General features: G+C 42.7%; 1 protein-coding gene across 1 annotated transcript in view; it reads left to right on the forward strand.

Annotated features, from left to right (window-relative positions):
- IMMP2L (inner mitochondrial membrane peptidase subunit 2) overlaps positions 1-21,553 on the forward strand; it is a 739,728-nt gene that overhangs the window by 572,648 nt on the left and 145,527 nt on the right. Inside the window, exon 5 of the mRNA XM_075274291.1 lies at positions 17,294-17,396. Coding sequence (XP_075130392.1) covers positions 17,294-17,396 — 103 coding nt within the window. The remainder of the gene's footprint in view (positions 1-17,293; positions 17,397-21,553) is intronic.

Consider the following 21,553-nt stretch of genomic DNA (forward strand, 5'->3'; position numbering starts at 1 on the left):
ACGCAATATTCGATCAAATTCTACTTACCAAGTCCATTACACTGTAAGCGGCCATTTTCTTGTAGCGTGGACATGCGCAGTCGGCTCTGCCCAGGCCCGATGCCTAAGCAGAGTGAATTCAGAGCGGGAAGAGGACGCGGGGACGCTGCGCAGGGAGAAGACTTCTAAAGGTAAGAGAAGAACTAGCGTTGATTGGCAATGTATAGCATTCTGCCAATCAACACTGGTTCTGCATCGAATCTTAACTTCGAACAGCTAGTAGTACTCGATCGAGTACGAGTATTTCGAATACCATAGTATTCGATCGAATACCTACTCGATCGAATACTACTCGCTCATCTCTAGAAATGATCCAAAATGTATTAAAGTATATTGCAAAATTTTTAAGGACACAAATACTACCAGAAAATTAGGGGCAACATGGTGGCTTATGACAAAAACTTGTCTGAAAGTTTATTTACACTTTAAGGCTCCTGTTTACACGTATTACAATCATTAGAATTATGTTTATTAGATAGAGTAACAGTTAATAAACTGTAGATGACTAAATAGAAGTAAGAATTGGTATGATCACGTATTGTATTGCTAATAATTCCTATTTCTTTCTGTTATTCTATATAAATGCTTAATGTATGCCCCTGCTCTAATACTGGATCTGTAGAAGTTGTAGAATTATATATTTGACTGCATTAAAGCTTAGTATTTTGGATGATTACCTACCACTGTGACAAATACCATGGTAGTAATCCAAAGACAGCAAGATATTTCCCCATCATCCTTTAATACTTTAATGTTGACATTGTCAAATTTCTGACTTTATTCATGATACACATGAATAATTTTACTGCTTATGTTGATATTTGCTGTTGAACAAGTATTACTTGTGCACATCATTTTTGATTTCCAGATGTATCTTAGTGAATTTTAGAGTCTCTTTAATCCAAAGCTTGACTGCATTTTGCAAAGCATAATGCTTCTTATTTTAGATCTTTTTGACGTTCAAGATAGAGTATGAATGTTAATATTTCAAATCAACCTGCCATCTCTACATAACACCATACTGGTAGCTTTAAAAAACATCAAGCAGGACTGTCTAAATGACTGTGTGTAAAAAGCAGAAATATGTCTCCTTCATCTAATTTCAATGTTGAAGTAACTTGCTGTAGAGTACAAAGAAGCTAAGCAGAATGATAAAAAAGATGTAACTGAGCTATATATATATATATATATATATACTAGAGGGAGGACCCGGCTTCGCACGGGTATATTACATTTTATGTTTGTGTAGTGGCCCCATAAGAAATGTCCAATTTTGCACTGGTGTATTTTGTATGTGGTTTGTGTGTATGTCCATAAGCGTCATGTGATTGTGTGTATCTCATTTTGGATATCAGTGAAAAACCTATGATCAGTTGTTATGGATACCTGGAGTAAAGCTGTATCTAATCCTTCCCCGTGTAGTACTGTGTTTAGACTCAAGTATCTAATCCTTGTAGGTGTGGTGCTGTTTGCAGATTCACATATCTAATCCTCCGGCATGTGGTACTGTGTGCAGATGTGTGTATCTAATCCTCCCCTGTGTGGCATTGTGTGAAGAGGCACGTATCTAATCCTCCGGTAAGTGAAACTGTGTGCAGACGTGCATATCTAATCTTACGGCATGTGGTACTATGTGCAGATGCGCGTATCTAATCTTTTGGCGTTGTGGTACCGTGTGCAGACAGGTGTATCTAATCCTCTGGCGTGAGGTACTTTGTGCAGATGTGCGTATCTAATCCTCCCCAGTGTGGTACTGTGTGCTGAGACGCGTATCTAATTATCTGGCATGTGGTACTGTGTGCAGAGGTATGTATCTAATCCTCCAAAGTGTGGAACTGTGTGTAGACACGCGTATCTAATCCTACAGCATGTGGTACTGTATGCAGACGCATGTATCTAATCCTATAGCGTGTACAACTGTGTGAAGACGTGCGTATCTCATCGTCTGGCATGTGAAACTGTAAGCAGACGCATGTATCTAATCCTACGGCATGTAGTACTGTGTGCAGACGTGCTTATCTAATCCTCTGGTGTGTGGAACTGTGTGCAGATGTGCGTATCTAATCCTCCCTTGTGTGGTATTGTGTGAAAAGGCGCGTATCTAACCCTACGGCGTGTGTAACTGTGTGTAGACGCGTGTATCTAATCCTACGGCATGTGGTACTGTGTGCAGATGCGCGTATCTAATCCTCTGGCATGTAGTACTGAGTGCTGAGACGCGTATCTAATTCTCTGGCTTGTGGTACTGTGTGCAGAGGCATATATCTAATCCTCCAAAGTGTGGTACTGTGTGCAGACACACGTATCTAATCCTCACCTGTGTGGTATTGTGTTAAGAGGCACGTATCTAATCCTGTGGCATGTGGAACTGTGTGTAGATGTGCGTATCTAATCCTACGGCATGTGTTACTGTGTGCAGACGCGTATATCTAATCCTCTGGCGTGGGGTACTGTGTGCAGACGCACGTATCTAATCCTCCCTGTTTGGTACTGTGTGCTAAGACGCGTATCTAAATCTCTGGCTTGTGGTACTGTGTGCAGAGGCATGTATCTAATCCTCCAAAGTGTGGTACTGTATTCAGGCACACGTATCTAATCCTCCCCTGTGTGGTATTGTGTGAAGAGGCGTGTATCTAATCCTATTGCGTGTGGAACTGTGTGTAGACGCGCGTATCTAATCCTACGGTATGTGGTACTGTGTGTAGACGCGCGTATCTAATCCTCTGGCGTGTGGTACTGTGTGCAGATGTGTGTATCTAATCCTCTGGCATGTGGTACTGTGTGCAGATGTGCATATCTAATCCTCTCCTGTGTGGTACTGTGTGCAGATGCGCGTATCTAATCCTCTGGCATGTGGTACTATGTGCAGATGAGCGTATCTAATCCTCCCCCGTGTGGTACTGTGTGCTGAGGCATGTATCTAATCCTCCAAAGTGTGGTACTGTATTCAGGCACACGTATCTAATCCTCCCCTGTGTGGTATTGTGTGAAGAGGCGTGTATCTAATCCTATTGCGTGTGGAACTGTGTGTAGACGCGCGTATCTAATCCTACGGCATGTGGTACTGTGTGTAGACGCGCGTATCTAATCCTCTGGCGTGTGGTACTGTGTGCAGATGTGTGTATCTAATCCTCTGGCATGTGGTACTGTGTGCAGATGTGCATATCTAATCCTCTTCTGTGTGGTACTGTGTGCAGATGCGCGTATCTAATCCTCTGGCATGTGGTACTATGTGCAGATGAGCGTATCTAATCCTCCCCCGTGTTTTGCTGTGTGCTGAGACGCACATCTAATTCTCTGACTTGTGGTACTGTGTGCAGAGGCATGTATCTAATCCTCCAAAGTGTGGTACTGTGTGCAGACACACGTATCTAATCCTCCCCTGTGTGGTATTGTGTGAAGAGGCGCGTATCTAATCCTACGGCGTGGGGAACTGTGTGTAGACACACATATCTAATCCTGCGGCATGTGGTACTGTGTGCAGATGTGCATATCTTATGCTCTGGTGTGTGGAACTGTGTGTAGACACGTGTATCTAATCCTATGGCGTGTACAACTGTCTGCAGACGCGCGTATCTAATCCTCTGGAGTGTGGAACTGTGTGTAGACGCGCGTATCTAATCCGACGACATGTGGTACTGTGTGCAGATGTGCAAATCTTATGCTCTGGTGCGTGGAACTGTGTGCAGATGCGTGTATCCAATTCTCTGGCTTGTGGTACTGTGTGCAGACGCATGTATCCAATCCCCCGGGGTGTGGTACTTTGTGCAGACGCGTGTGTCTAATCCTTCGGCATGTGGAACTGTGTGCAGACGCACGTATCAAATCCTTCAGTGTGTGGAACTGTGTGCAGAAGCGCGTATGTAATCCTCTGGTTTGTGGGACTGTGTGCAGACGCATGTATCCAATCCCCCGGGGTGTGGTACTTTGTGCAGACGCGTGTATCTAATACTTCGGCATGTGGAATTGTGTGCAGACGCACGTATCAAATCCTTCAGTGTGTGGAACTGTGTGCAGAAGTGCGTACTTAATCCTCTGGTTTGTGGGACTGTGTGCAGACGTGTGTATCTAATCTTCTGGAGTGTGATACTGTTTGCTGATCTGTGTATCTAATCCTCTGATGCGTGTATCTCAGTTTGGATATCAGTGTTGTATTGTGCATGTGGAGTGACCATGTGTATTGCAGTTGGAATATGAGTGAAAGACTTGCAGGTTTGTATTAGCTAAGGGGGGGGGGGCAATGTGTTTGGAATGCTGTATCTCAGCCACGGTACGTCCGAGCGAGTTGGAGTCTCGTCTTAAACCTTCCCGGATACCTGAAGTATCTCTGTACCAAATTTGGTGAAGATCGGTCCAGTCGTTTGGTTCGCATTAGAGCACAGACAGACAGACAGACAGACAAACAGAAATTCATTTTTATAATATAGGGAGATATATATATATATATATATATATATATATATATATATATTAGAGGGAGGACCCGGCTTCGCACGGGTATATTACATTTTATGTTTGTGTAATGGCCCCATAAGAAATGTCCAATTTTGCACTGGTGTATTTTGTATGTGGTTTGTGTGTATGTCCATAAGCATCATGTGATTGTGTGTATCTCATTTTGGATATCAGTGAAAAACCTATGATCAGTTGTTATGGATACCTGGAGTAAAGCTATATCTAATCCTTCCCCGTGTAGTACTGTGTTTAGACTCAAGTATCTAATCCTTGTTGGTGTGGTACTGTTTGCAGATGCACATATCTAATCCTCCGGCGTGTGGTACTGTGTGCAGATGTGTGTATCTAATCCTCCCCTGTGTGGCATTGTGTGAAGAGGCACGTATCTAATCCTCCGGTAAGTGAAACTGTGTGCAGACGTGCATATCTAATCTTACGGCATGTGGTACTATGTGCAGATGCGCATATCTAATCTTCTGGCGTTGTGGTACCGTGTGCAGACAGGTGTATCTAATCCTCTGACGTGAGGTACTTTGTGCAGATGCGCGTATCTAATCCTCCCCAGTGTGGTACTGTGTGCTGAGACGCGTATCCAATTATCTGGCATGTGGTACTGTGTGCAGAGGCATGTATCTAATCCTCCAAAGTGTGGTACTGTGTGAAGAGGCGCGTATCTAATCCTACGGCGTGTAGAACTGTGTGTAGACACGCGTATCTAATCCTACAGCATGTGGTACTGTATGCAGACGCATGTATCTAATCCTATAGCGTGTACAACTGTGTGAAGACGTGCGTATCTCATCGTCTGGCATGTGAAACTGTAAGCAGACACGTGTATCTAATCCTACGGCATGTAGTACTGTGTGCAGACGTGTTTATCTAATCCTCTGGTGTGTGGAACTGTGTGCAGATGTGCGTATCTAATCCTCCCTTGTGTGGTATTGTGTGAAAAGGCGCGTATCTAACCCTACGGCGTGTGTAACTGTGTGTAGACGTGTGTATCTAATCCTGCGGCATGTGGAACTGTGTGTAGACGCGCGTATCTAATCCTACGGCATGTGTTACTGTGTGCAGACGCGTATCTCTAATCCTCTGGCGTGGGGTACTGTGTGCAGACGCACGTATCTAATCCTCCCTGTGTGGTACTGTGTGCTGAGACGCGTATCTAATTCTCTGGCTTGTGGTACTGTGTGCAGAGGCATGTATCTAATCCTATTGCGTGTGGAACTGTGTGTAGACGCGCGTATCTAATCCTACGGCATGTGGTACTGTGTGCAGACGCGCGTATCTAATCCTCTGGCGTGTGGTACTGTGTGCAGATGTGCGTATCTAATCCTCTCCTGTGTGGTACTGTGTGCAGATGCGCGTATCTAATCCTCTGGCATGTGGTACTATGTGCAGATGAGCGTATCTAATCCTCCCCCGTGTGGTACTGTGTGCTGAGACGCACATCTAATTCTCTGACTTGTGGTACTGTGTGCAGAGGCATGTATCTAATCCTCCAAAGTGTGGTACTGTGTGCAGACACACGTATCTAATCCTCCCCTGTGTGGTATTGTGTGAAGAGGCGCGTATCTAAACCTACGGCATGGGGAACTGTGTGTAGACACACATATCTAATCCTGCGGCATGTGGTACTGTGTGCAGATGTGCATATCTTATGCTCTGGTGTGTGGAACTGTGTGTAGACACGTGTATCTAATCCTATGGCGTGTACAACTGTCTGCAGACGCGTGTATCTAATCCTCTGGAGTGTGGAACTGTGTGTAGACGCACGTATCTAATCCGACGACATGTGGTACTGTGTGCAGACGTGCAAATCTTATGCTCTGGTGCGTGGAACTGTGTGCAGATGCGTGTATCCAATCCTTTGGCATGTGGTACTGTGTGCAGACGCATGTATCCAATCCCCCGGGGTGTGGTACTTTGTGCAGACACGTGTATCTAATCCTTCGGCATGTGGAACTGTGTGCAGACGCACGTATCAAATCCTTCAGTGTGTGGAACTGTGTGCAGAAGCGCGTATGTAATCCTCTGGTTTGTGGGACTGTGTGCAGACGCATGTATCCAATCCCCCGGGGTGTGGTACTTTGTGCAGACGCGTGTATCTAATCCTTCGGCATGTGGAACTGTGTGCAGACGCACGTATCAAATCCTTCAGTGTGTGGAACTGTGTGCAGAAGTGCGTATTTAATCCTCTGGTTTGTGGGACTGTGTGCAGACGCGTGTATCTAATCTTCTGGAGTGTGACACTGTGTGCTGATCTGTGTATCTAATCCTCTGATGCGTGTATCTCAGTTTGGATATCAGTGTTGTATTGTGCATGTGGAGTGACCATGTGTATTGCAGTTGGAATATAAGTGAAAGACTTGCAGGTTTGTATTGGCTAAGGGGGGGGCACTGTGTTTGGAATGCTGTATCTCAGCAACGGTACGTCCGAGTGAGTTGGAGTCTCGTCTTAAACCTTCCCGGATACCTGAAGTATCTCTGTACCAAATTTGGTGAAGATCGGTCCAGCCGTTTGGTTCGCATTAGAGCACAGACAGACAGACAGACAGACAGACAGACAGACAGACAGACAGAAATTCATTTTTATAATATAGGGAGATATATATATATATATATATATATATATATATATATATATATATATATATATATATATATATGTTATATCTGTATTACAATATATAATGATTGCAATCCAAGTGCCATAGATAAATGTAGTGCATATGTGAATTATATTATTAATCAGTGATTTATATAAAGTTCTGTAGAATACAATTAACAATCATCATTATCAATGAAATGGAAGAAAAATTTTCAAATTAAAAATGCTCCAAAAATGAGCCATTACGTTGGAACATGCATGCCTATGATTTTTTTTCATACATTGTGCTTGTATTTAAAGAAGTTTTGGGTTTTATGTTGTTTTTTTTTATTACAACATTGTGGGTGTGGTGAGGAGGAGTGACAACAATTATAGAACTTATAGGAGTATAATAGCTGGCAGTCCGTCAGGGTAACTGGTGAAAATGGAAGAGGCTTCAAAAAAGAAAAAAGTGCAAAACTATCAGCAGATGCAAACATATTCCGGTTTGTTAAGTGTAAGCAGATGCCACACCTACATAGTGTTGGTATTGAAAGCATTTTGTTTTAATCATGCCAACAGTGGGGCAGTGGTGAAAAGTAGTGATAGCTACAGAATTTGAATAAAAATTTGAAGCAGACCAAGACCCCGAGTCCCTGCAGACTAAACTACGGGACTCCTTTATGAATGGCCCTTCCTACTATCTAGGAGTCTGACTGGGCCTCCCTGGATGAACCCTTCACCGAGGAGGAACTTTCTCTGGCTATTCACGTGCCCCCATCTGGTAAATCTGGTCTGGATGGCTTCACACCCCAGCCTTATAATAACTTCAAAAACCTCCTAATCCCTACTTTGACAGTTTTTTAATAGCCTTTCAGGCACAATATCTCACCATTCAATACAGCTTTGAACGTGAGACTACCATCATTTTATAGACAATCAACTTGGGTATCTCATACATAAATCTGACTTGGAACTATTTAGCATATGATTAGTTATGCAGATTCTTGTTTGTAACTGCATTGTTACTGTCTTGCTCCTGGTGGTGGAAAAATCTTTTTCTTTTTGTATACAACAAACGACAACCAGTATAAACATTATCCAATAGCTCAGTGTGTCATTAGGTTGATTCCCAAGTAAAAGATGGTTTAAATTGAGGATCAGCAAGGAATAAGATTTTGCAAGAAAAGAGAAATGGCATCTTCCAGCTCATCAATAGATGTCTCTCGGCCAAGAAAATTGCCAAACTGCATCATATTAGCAATGAGAGTTTGAAGAATATAAAATAAAGTCTGTCCATCAATTCAAAAGCTGCCAATTGCCAATAAAAAAAAAAAAAATCACAATAATTGTATATTATTAAGCTATAATACCTGAGACCCTTCTTTTTAATAATCCTCATTCAGTTTCTCCAATTCCCAGTCCTCTCATCATTTCTTTAAAATGTTCACCAGATTCTCAGGGTACTCTATGTATGCTGTGCTTTGGTAGTCTGAGACACACACCCTTGGTCACAGATGGTCCACCCAAGAGCAAATGTGTCAGACACCGAAATTATATTGTACATAGAGGAGTGGAAGGTTGATTTAAAAACACCATCTGGTGGCATGGAGTGCAACATTAAGGCTTAGTTCACATGGGGGGATTTTGGCCATATTCTGACATGGGAAGTGATGCGGGTTCTTCATAAACACATCCAAATATCATCACTTCAAATGTAAATCTGTATTTGCAGCAGTGTTTGTGCAACAATTCACTTTCCTATATGTGAAAGGCTATGTAAAACAGTTCTCTGTGCGGGTGCTTAGGTTCATACAGTGGGATGTCTGACAATACCTTTTATTAAAGAATCCATTCAAGTTCTGTAAATATCTGCCACTGTTTTCATTCAGTGGTAAAGGGCAGCATTCTAAAATTATTTTTTCTTTATAAGGATTTACGGTAATATATATGCTTTGCAAGTATTGTGATAAATGCAGAACATTAGCATGTATATCTCTGCCTATCACCGCTTATTATTGCTAATAAATTTAATCTGTTTTATAATGGAATTGTCTTCTTTTACTCCATTGAAGCAGAAATTCACCTGACATGTTGTGTAGTGCAGCTATTAAAAAGTATATAAGAAACTGCCTGCCTGGATAAATCACTTTGAAACTTAACTGGAAACATGACAGATGTTTATTATTACAGGGCCGGAGGTGCCCGTGCGGGTACAAATTACAATTAGAGTTTCAAGTCTTGATTAATCAAATGAATTGTTATACGGTCAGCAGGGCTTACTAAAGCTGTAGTGACAGATCATCTACTAGACCAGTACATACTAATAAGACCACTATACAATATACAGTATATCCTCTGTGCAACAAAGGAAGAAACTTGGTCAGCACGGCCAAAGAAGTATGCATGCTGCATATAGCTGCAGTACACATGCACGCACAAAAAATTGCAGCAGCTTTCTGCTAAACAAGAACATTGCTGATATTTCTAACACATATATATGTATGTATATATATATATATATATATATATATATATATATATATATATATATATATATAATTATGAAGATGATGTTCTTAGCTGTGGCTGGCCTTAGCTATGTGCAAACTGAACAGTCACTACTTCAATCAAATAGTGAGCCATACGCAGTGTGCCTCATACTTCATATTGTTTGGCAGTGTTATCCAAGTTTCTTTCTTTGTTGCACTGCGCATATGAAGCTATAGCTAACTCCATTTTTGGTTCTCCTTGCCATTCATTCCTGGCAAAAAAAAAATCTTTTTTTTTTTAATTTTATTATTTTTTTTTAAGGTCTGTTAGTGTTATTAATGGGTTAGTAAGTGCCCTCATATATCTTTAGCAGTGTTTTGAGTGATTTCTGGTTTGTCTGGGAGCGCCTATTATCTTTTGCATTTGTTTACAATGTGTAGCTTCCTGCTGCCTTAGCTGATGCAATGCATTCTGGTAGTTGTAGGCTCTCCCTTTCATGCCCCCACCTGCTGTCTTCCTAGCTATTCCGCCCTCTGCTAGTCCTTCCCAACTCACATAGCATCAATATTCATAGTGCTGTAGCAGAGAACTGCTACAATTTATTGTGTTTGCATGTATGTATCCACTTGAATCCTCTAGATCAACATGTTAGACTTATATGTTTCTATTCAATGTTATCAACTATTTTATATATTACTGAGCACTACCACCACCCTGGTCTCTACTATGGGACTGACAGAGAAAAAGTACAGTGTATTTACACATTACCATTCTATTTATGCAGGATATTCTAGAATCCGAGGTCTTGTGATCCCTGAGGGGCCCAGCAATGGAGCTCCAATAGGGTTGAGCGATTGTGTTTGGAAAAGATCGGATTCCGATTGGCGATCGAGAAAATTTCACAATCGTCATCGGAATTCCGAACACGATCTTTTTATGTGGGATCGAGATCGGTGATTTTTCCCACAATGCATTGCTTAGCCTTCACACTGAGTATACGATGTATATTCAGTGTGAAGGCTCCTCTGCAGTTCCATAGGAATGAATGGAAGCAGCCGGCACACAGCCTTAACCCCCTGTGCGCCGGCTGCCTCCATTCATTTGAATGGAAGGCTAAACTAAATCTCTAGCAGCTACTTACCTCTAGAGATGGCTGCTCCGGTGCCATCCCTCTTCTTGCCTCGCTGCCCCGCCTCCCAGGTTAGTGTTTAAAGCGCTAGGTAGGCGGGGCTTGTGGCTTAGAGTGTGGGCGGGTACAGGGCGGGGAGACGTGACATCTCCCCTCCCAGTACCCGCCCACACTCTCCTAACCCGCCCACACTCTCCTAACCTGGCAGGGAGGGGGCAGCGAAGGAAGAAAAGCAGCGTGGAGCAGCAGCGAGGCGAAGAATGAAGGCACGGGGCACAGGACCAGCCATCTCTGGAGGTAAGTGGACACCAGGGGGTAGGATTGCTTTTAAAATCCGATCTCCGATTAAAAAAAAAATCCCATTGACTTGCATTAGGATCGGAATTGGGATCGAGATCGGGTTCGAATGAAAAATTATCGGAAATCGTATCCTGAAAAGTCAAGATCGGCTCAACCCTAATTTCCAATAATAAATATTGTTTACCTCTGAAAGGGGTATACTGAAGATATGGTTTCCATCTTGAAGAATATCCTCAGTTTAAAGAAGTCTTATGTTGCATCTCACTTAAAATAATTTAGAAAAATACAAAGAGATCCACAAAACGTTAAGGGGTCATTGTTTTTAGCTACTACTCTATCTGATAATAGGTTTGCATAAGGCTTTTCCCACCCCTTAGCCTATATAACACTCATCTTTATGAAATCTGGACCAGCACTTTAGAAAACAACTAAGATTGCGCAAATGAATCCATCTACTTAGTGCTTAGTATTAATAGAACATCCTTTAGTCTTATATCTGTCACATTCCTGTCTGTAATCTTTTAATTTTTGTTGGGAGGGAGTTACTGAAAAGGGTAATATAAGCTTGGTGGATGTAGGCCAAGTCTGATAGAAGATTCATGACATCTAAACAAGTATTAGGTTTGCAGTGTTTTATGTATAGTATGTGTTTGCATTCTCTATATATAGATGCTTATTACTAAATGGCTTTAATGTACACTAGTGTCTACTAGAAGACTTTTGATCTTAACACATATTTTTATGTTATGCGGCTATTATGTGTTTGCAAGGCATTACTTGCAAAGTACACCAATGTTATTACTTTAATTTGCTTCTTGTGCGCCGCTACCTTCTGTTAGCCCGTGTCCTGGGAGGCCTCTACAACAGCAATCATGATATAGCACACATATCATCAAGAGAGCTCATTTAAATTTTAATGAGCACATGCTGTGTCAGGTTGTGTGCCCAATTAAAGCTCTTGCCATTGGGATAGTGAGGCATTTTTCCAGAGATTACATTTCTCCACAGTGCTCTGCACTTTACATTGTGTACTGCTGGTCTTCATCCCGTGACTGTTACCTACAAACCAGCAGCCTGAAAACTTTCATTTAACGTATTCATTAAAGCCATTTGTGGAAACTAATATTCAGTGTTTTTCGGATATGGGCAGAGACAACTACTTTGTTCTATAAAACTTTTGTTCTTTATTTTAAACTTTTAAAGTGACATTTCAAGTGTTATAAATCTATAGTATATCTAGTATATCTGTTAAGGTCCTATTTCAAGGTACATTTCTATTCTTACTTGGTGTATTCAAAAATTGTCTATGTAGTTTAAAAATGTAAATATTTGTATAGGTCATTGTGTATTAGGCTGAAGCCCCACTTTGCAGAAAGACAGTTTTTTTTTTTTTGTTGCAGATTTTGCAGCTTTTTTTGAGCCAAAGTCAGGAGTTTATTGAGCAACGGTAGAAGTATAAGAGCTTCCTATATATTTCCCACTCCATCTGTAGCCATTCTTCACTTTGGCTCAAAAGTCCACAGAAAAATCTACAGCAAAAATCAACCTAAAGCTAAGGCCCCACGGGCCGGAAACTGTCACGCTAAAGTGCTGCAGGAACAACCGCGGCGTAAACGCATTGTGACCCACAGCAGTTACTTCTTGCTATATACGTGCAAACCAGCTTTTATTAGGGGTGTCCCCCACAAAATAGCAGGAATCCACAGAAGTTACTTCTTGCTATATACATGCAAATCAGCTTTTATTTGGGGTGTCCCCCCCACAAATTTGCAGGAATACAGAGTAGTTACCTCCTGCTATATACGTGCAAACCAGCTTTTATTAGAGGTGTCTCCCACAAAATAGCAGGAATCCACAGCAGTTACTGCTTTCTATATACGTGCAAGCCAGCTTTTTTTTTTTTCTAAATGTAGATTGTGAGCCCCACATAGAGCTCACAATGTACATTTTTCCCTATCAGTATGTGTTTTTTTTGGAATATGGGATGGAAATCCATGCAAACACGGGGAGAACATACAAACTCCTTGCAGATGGTTTTTTGCCCATGGCGGGATTTGAACACCAGGACTCCAGCACTGCAAGGCTGCAGTGCTAACCACTGAGCCACCGTGTGGCCCCCAATGCAAGCCAGCTTTTCTCAGGGGTGTATAGACCATAAACAGGGCATTACTATACATCAGAAAATGTGTAAGGCTAGTGCAAGGGGATGGGGACGATGACAGGGGCATGGAAATGCAGATGTGGAGCAAGGTTGCGCTCAACCAACAGCGTCTATTGTGCCTACTGCTCTGTGGCAGCAAGCATTGCACTTCCCCACAGTCTCCGGCTTGATGGCCACATTAAGTAGGGTGCAGGGTACAACCCTAACCAGGCCCAAGCACCAGGAAGAGGTGTTACAATGGATGGCGGACAATGCTTCCAGCACATTCTACACCAGCCAGTCATCCTCTACCTCAACTCCTCCTCCTACCCAACAGTCTGGTCCTCCTTCCTCACAACATGCCTAATCTTCCCAGCAACCTAATCCCACCTTTCCCACCTCCCAGGAGCTGATTTCAGGTCCATTCACTGTCTCTCTCTCTGTCCCACTATGTCCTTAATCACCAGAGGTAACAGATGAGTTGCTGTGTCCTGATGCACAAACACTGGAGCATCCGTTATCTCCTGTTGTTGTTGTTGACAAGCAATCGGCCCTCAGTCACGATGATGACGAGACACAGTTTCCATCAGGGCAGCCTGTTGCCATCGTTGGTGTGCAAGAGGAGGAGGAATTGGAAGAGGAGGTGGTGGACGACGGGGACACTGACCCAGCCTGGACAAGGGGGGATATCAAGCGGGGAGAGCAGTGTATATGTGGAGGGAAGTGCAGCACCAAAGAGGGTGACTAGAGGCAGAGGCATGTCCAGAGGCAGAGGACAGCTGCTTCACCAAAGCCAGGCCACAGCCAGCAGGGCCGAAAATGTTACCTCTTGTAGCCAGCCTAGAAAAACTCTCACATCAAGGCCACGGTCTTCGGTGGTGTGGAATTTTTTTAATGTATGTGTGGCAGACAAATATAGTGCGGTTTGCACATTCTGCAACTACAAACTGAGTAGGGGCTCTGAAAAGAGCAACCTTATGACCACTGACATGTGCCGTCATTTGGAAGGCAAGCACTGGGCTCAGTGGTAGAGAGCAAACGCAGGACAATCATAATCCGGTGTTGCTGCCACTGCCTCTCCCACTGTTGCCAGTGCTGGCGCTACAGTCCAGACCAGCAGCCAGGAAACCTCCACATCTGCCTCCACCACTTTGGAGACTTCTCCCTCATGCACCCCTTTTCCTGCCTCAGCTCCTTCTCCTGCCTTAGCTCCTTCTCCTGTACCACCATGCGCCTCTTCACAGCAACCCACCATCTCCCAGACTTTTGAGCTCAGGCAAAAATACAGCGCCACCCACCCCCATGTGCAAGTCTTAAACGCGCACATATCCAAACTCCTGGCCCAGGAGATGTTGCCGTTCCGGCTTGTGGAAACTCAGGCCTTCCGTGACCTGATGGCAAGCGTGGCACCTCGCTATGCCGTCCCTAGCCATCACTACTTCTCCCGCTGTGCCGTCCCCGCCTTGCACCAGCACGTGTCACGCAACATCAGGCGGGCCCTAAGTTCTGCAATTTACACAAAAGTCCACTTGACCACCGACGCATGGACAAGTGCATGCAGACAGGGATGCTACATTTCACTGACGGCACACTGGGTGAATGTAGTTGAGGCTGGGACTGGGTCACAATCTGGGGCGGTCTACCTCATTCCCCACCCAACATCCCTGGCAGGGGCTCTGAACCACCACCCTCCTCCTCCGCCATCACATTGACCCCAGCTACCTGCTAGAAATGCTGCAGCACTGGTGTGGGGAGCCGTCAGCAGGCCGTGCTGAAGCTCATCAACTTGGGGGACAGACAGCACACTGACTCCAAGGTGAGGGATGCCCTCCTCGATGAAACGGCAACATGGTTTTCACTGCTGCACCTGGGCCCAGGCATGGTCGTGTGTGATAACGGCCAGAACCTGGTAGCGGCTCTGGAGCTTGCCAACCTCCAACACGTTCTATGTCTGACCCACGTGTTCAATTTAGTGGTGCAGCGTTTTTAAAAATGTACCCAAATGTACCCGAGCTACTGGTGAAAGTGCGGCACTTGTGCATAGGAGCACAACCATCCCAGCAGGATAGTCAGGGCACACTCCTGTCCACTTCACAGCGTATAATGAGGGAGAAAGAGGAGGAGGAGGATGACGACGAAGTGGCAGATCTCATTGTCACACAGGAGGCTAGCGGGGAAGTTCAGTGCCTCCCATTGCTGCTGTGCGGATGGAGCGAAATGGAGGAGGAGGAGGAAATGGAGAGTGACCATTCCGCTGGGGGCAGCCAAGTCATGCCAAGTAACACTCTGGCACACATGGCTGAATACATGTTGGAGTGCTTTTCAACTGACAAACGCATTGTCAAAATCCAGGAGAGCAACGACTACTGGATTTTTGCAATCCTCGACCCCCGGTATAAAAATAATGTTTCTAATTTTATTCGGGTAGAGGGGAGGGCCATTCACATGAGTCATTGCCACAAGGAACTGGTGCAGAATATGCTGGAGATGTTTCCATCAACTCTCGTTGGCGGCACACAGGAGAGTTCCTCCAGCAGGCAAACAACTGCCATCCGGTCCACACCCGGCAGGGGCACACTCTTCAAGGCCTCGGACACGTTAATGTTACCCACTCACAAAACTACCGCCACTGAGGAGCCTAGTGTCACCAGAAGGGATAAGTATAGGCGCATGTTGCGGGAGTACCTGGCCGATCTCAGCCCTGTCCTCTCCGGCCTATACTTATTGGGTCTCTAAGTTGGATTTGTGGCTGGAACTTGCGCTGTATGCATTGGAGGTCCTTTCCTGCCCTGCCGCCAGCATGCTTTCGGAAAGTGTCTTTAGCGCAGCCAGTAGCATAGTTATAGATAAGCGCAGCCGGATGTCAGCTGACAGTGCTGACCGGCTGACACTGATCAAAATGAACAGTCACTGGATAGACCCATCATTTTCATGTCCACCTGTGTCAAGCACCCCGACATGAAGTTTCATGTGTGTACTCACCCTCTACAATTCCTCCTCCTCCTCCTGCACCATCAGTGTTGTACAATTATGCTTCTACTAGGCTCAATCCACCCTTATTCCCCTCAACTCTTCTGGTTAGAGTGTCAATCCACCCTGATTCCCCCCTACTCTGCTGGTTAGAGTCTCAATCCAGCCTGATTTCCCCCAACTCTGCTGGTTAGAGTGTCAATCCACCCTGATTCCCCCCAACTCTGCTGGTTAGAGTCTCTATCCAGCCTGATTCCCCCCAACTCTGCAGGTTAGAGGCTCAACTCACTCCAAGGGCCAAAAACACTGCCGATACAAGGCTCTACTCACTCTAAGGGCCTAAAACTCTGCTGGTAAGAGGCTGAAGTCACCTAAAGGGCCTCAATCTCTGCTGGTAGTTCTGCTTAAGGGCCTGTAACTTAATTTGGAAGGGCTCACGTTAAGGGCCATAAAAGTGAATTTTGGAAGGTCTTGCCACATCACACACACATCCACAATGACAGTTAAGGGTGGGGGCTTTTGGATTTCCCATTGCCTGTTCCATCTGTGGTTGTCATGGGCAACGTGATTTAAAGGGGTGCTTTGCTTGTTAATGTTTCTTTAGCTTAAATTTGAGATTCTGTCCATCCATTTGGGGAAGAAAGAAGGTTTCCAGGTATTTTCTCACTTTGATAGAGGTTTTTTTGAGTGTGGAAAGTGTGTAGTTGATAGGCTGTAATGGTGGGGTAAAACTGTGACTTGGGCTTGTTAGATGCCCCCAGGCATGCTTCCCCTGCTGTCCCAGTTGCATTGCAGAGGTGTTGGCATCATTTGCTGAGGTGTCATAGTGGACCTGAGTCGAATGGTGGGTTCCCCTGAAACAAAGCATTTTTCCCCATAGACTATAATAGGGTTCGATATTCGATCGAATAGTCAAATATTGAGCGGCTATTGGAAACGAATAGCGAATATCGAATATTTTACTGTTCGCTCATCTCTATATAAAATACATAGAAAACTAGATATAAAAAGCTGAAGAATGAATAGTTCATCTGTGGATTTAGAAGCAATTATTACACATGATAATATACATTCCTATGAGACTTTTATATACAATCTCAGAAACCTTGTATATGGCTTTAGGAAAAGAAAATCTTTTATTTACAATAAGTTTCTTTATTCTTCTCTTCTCGAACAGAACAATGGGACACAAGAATCAATACGTAAAGATACCCAGCGGACACATGTGGGTAGAAGGTGACCATCATGGACATAGCTTTGACAGTAATGCCTTTGGACCTGTAAGTCTTTCTGAATACGCTGCTGAGCCTATGCTAGCTGTATTTATTGCTACATTAGCCATTGCAGAGTGATCGGATTTTTATGGTATTTTGTTTTTTGGAAAATAAGATGTTTTTATAGAATATAAGTAAAACCAGGAATATTTGTAAATTAATCTGTCAGCTTAATATGCTGCCTGATGTAAGAGCCATATATTGCAGCTACACGTCTACAGTGCTAGTAGCAAACACAGCACAAAACATATGTGATATTTAGCTACTAAGGCCCAGTTCACATCTGCGTTCGGGTCATTATGTTCCCCTCTCCACATGAAAAATGCGGAGAGAAAAGCGCTGCAAGCAGCACTTTTCTCTCCGCGTTTTATTGTGTGGATACCACACGGACCCCATTATAGTCTATGCGATACGCGGGTTTCCTAATGTAACCACTTTTTAATGCGAACTAGGTTTCCGTTTGGGTTGTCCCCAAGTGGATTCCCAGAATGAAAGCCCATGTGCAGATGTGAACCAGACCTATGAGTACTGAAGAAAGCTGCTGTACGTATACGATATAACATACTTTAGCTTGACTTTCATAACTTACTACAGTGTCATAGCTTATTACATTACACATCTAAAGCCATTTAAAAAGTTACGTTAGGCTAAGGCCCCATATTGCAGAATCACAGTGGAAAAAAATGTTGCGTTTTACAGTAAGAGCAAAATGAATGAGATTTCATTAATGTCATGCACACATTGTGGAAAAACGCAACATGTTCATTTTAGTTGCAAGATCATAAGCATTTTCCCTATAGATGTAATAGGTGAAGAAAACATGCAGAGAAGAATACAGCAAAAACTCAATGAAAAACTCTGGAGAAAAAATACAACATATTTTCAATGTGTTTTTTAGCTGTGTATTACTACATGGGAACTTAGCCTTAAGATTTTGTTGCAGTTATGTTTTAAAATACATTAAAGGGGTTGGCCACTTTCAGACCAATATTGAGAAACAAATGTTATGGTTTGTATAATAAAAAGTTGTACAATTGTCCAATATACTTTCTGTATCAATTCCTCACGGTTTTCTAGATCTCTGCTTGCTGTCATTCATTCTGTTACTTCTAGAGGATAAAACTCTGACCATGGTCATGTGATTTACGGTTCATGGTCATGTGATGAGCACACAGGTGCCACTCGTTATAGTCACAGCACAATAATCAGACATCTGCCTGGTAATCAGCTGTGCACCTGTGTACTCATCACATGACCATGGACCGTAAATCACATGACCATGGTCAGAGTTTTATCCTCTAGAAGTAACAGAATGAATGACAGCAAGCCGAAATCTAGAAAACCGTGAGGAATTGGTACAGAAAGTATATTGGAAAATTGTATATCTTTTTATTGTACAAACCATAACATTTTTCTCTTACTATTTGTCTGAAAGTGTCCAACCCCTTTAAGTGTCAAGTATAAGCTTACTACAGCTGTACATGCACATGCAGCGGCCTGTCAGTCATAGTCCTTAGGGGGGCATAGGGAGGAGGACATAGGTGGGGGTAAACTAAATATCCATGCAGGAATTCAGTATCCATTGCAGAGAGTCAGTCAGTTACTGTGTTTCTTTCTGCCTTTCTCTGAGCCTTTTCATGTAAAATTATCTTTATAGTATTCATGTATATTTATGTGTTTTTATTTATTTATATTTTTTACAAATGAAGTTTTACACGTGTTGTATAGATGTCACATCTGTCTTTCTATCTAGATTATGCATCCATATTGCCTATCAGTCAAACAGATTTTTTAAAAAAACGAGTTTTCCTCTTTCATCTCTTTGGAGGTTATGCTATCATTGTGCTATTTCTAGGAGCTATGTTTCCAATTTTAAAACCAGTGTTTTGTTGCGCTTTATATGGTGTTTTCCTTGAGGTTTCTTTCTTGCTAGCAGCTCGTTTTAATTTCTTTGAACTATCATAATGCTTGTTGCTTTCCTTGCAAGGAAGACCTCCAGGTATAATGCTCAGTTTATTTTTATTCTTTAGCTTTTATTTTTGATCTGTTAAGGGTGATTACTTAGTCATATCGTAGAACTATGTGCGCACATTCTAACCTGACAGCCTTTGGATGGGATTTATTGCCTTAAAATGGGAAATTGCTGAAAGTATACAGTGTGATCATGTGGCTATATGATTCCTTCTACTTGTGGCATTGTAATGCTTTTGATGTGTTATACTTCTCAATTTATAACTGTATTGCAGAATCATTTTAAGGCTCTCAATACATTGTAAAAGAAACCATTAAGTATGTTTGAGTATAAGGGTTTTCTACATTGTTGTCACACTCTCAGGTCTACAGATATTGAATACTTTGTGCTTTATCAACACTGACATGAAATTGTTTTCCAAGCGTTTTGTTATCATGTGTAGCAGGGCAAAACTTGCTGAATGACGGTTTATTCCACTGACTAAACAATTATATTTCTGGTTCTAGTGTGTACAATGTAGCTATAATATGGAGTGTCTGTGGGGTAGAATTCAATGAGTAAACCAATATGCACTTTGGTACATCTATAACCAGTTGAATACTCACATTTTCACTACAATGTTTTTAACTCATGTGTTGCAATACTGCAGTATAATTATGACAAAATAGGGCCAAATATAATATGTAGGTTACTTAATCACACAGTGTTGTGTGTTATTGGGTCAAAAAGTCTATATTTTCAGAGCCTAGATTGTTAAAAGCAATGCAGTCTGTAAAGGGAGATTTATGGTGGCATATACCCCAGTAATGTTTTTTTCCTATCAGTATGTCTTTGGAGTGTAGGAGGAAACCCACACAAACTCCTTGCAGTTTTTGTCCTTGGCAGGATTCGAACCTAAGACTCCAGTGCTGCAAGGCTAACCACTGAGCCAGCCACCATACTGCCCATATACCCCAGTAATATTGAAAATAAGGGGATCATGTTTCAGTTGTCTCATGTTTATTCTCCTTTGAAATGAATGAAATTTTTATTTCCTGCATTTGTTCATAATAATACGTATAAGTAGCTATATACAGACCATTTTTAACATTGTTAAACTATACATATACTCTGTAATGTACTGTGAACATCACACATTGCATTTCATGCTTGCAATGTGCTGCTTCATTTTGTTTTTGCATATATATATATATATATATATATATATATATATATATATATATATACACACACAGTGGGGCAAAAAAGTATTTAGTCAGTCACCAATAGTGCAAGTTCCACCACTTAAAAAGATGAGAGGCGTCTGTAATTTACATCATAGGTAGACCTCAACTATGAGAGACAAAATGAGAAAACCAATCCAGAAAATCACATTGTCTGATTTTGTAAGAATTTATTTTCAAATTATGGTGGAAAATAAGTATTTGGTCAGTAACAAAGTTTCATCTGAATACTTTGATATATATCCTTTGTTGGCAATGACAGAGGTCAAACGTTTTCTGTAAGTCTTCACAAGGTTGGCACACACTGTTGTTGGTATGTTGGCCCATTCCTCCATGCAGACCTCCTCTAGAGCAGTGATGTTTTGGGGCTGTCGCTTGGCAACACAGACTTTCAACTCCCTCCAAAGGTTTTCTATAGGGTTGAGATCTGGAGACTGGCTAGGCCACTCCAGGACCTTGAAATGCTTCTTACAAAGCCACTCCTTCGTTGCCCTGGAGGTGTGCTTTGGATCATTGTCATGTTGAAAGACCCAACCAAGTTTCATCTTCAATGCCCTTGCTGATGGAAGGAGGTTTGCACTCAAAATCTCACGATACATGGCCCCATTCATTCTTTCATGTACCCGGATCAGTTGTCCTGGCCCCTTTGCAGAGAAACAGCCCCAAAGCATGATGTTTCCACCCCCATGCTTTACAGTAGGTATGGTGTTTGATGGATGCAACTCAGTATTCTTTTTTCCTCCAAACACGAAAAGTTGTGTTTCTACCAAACAGTTCCAGTTTGGTTTCATCAGACCATAGGACATTCTCCCAATACTCTTCTGGATCATCCAAATGCTCTCTAGCAAACTTCAGACGGGCCCGGACATGTACTGGCTTAAGCAGTGGGACACGTCTGGCACTGCAGGATCTGAGTCCCTGGCGGCGTAGTGTGTTACTGATGGTAGGCTTTGTTACATTGGTCCCAA

This window comes from Leptodactylus fuscus, chromosome 5, assembly GCF_031893055.1.
Source record: "Leptodactylus fuscus isolate aLepFus1 chromosome 5, aLepFus1.hap2, whole genome shotgun sequence".
NCBI lineage: Eukaryota > Metazoa > Chordata > Amphibia > Anura > Leptodactylidae > Leptodactylus > Leptodactylus fuscus.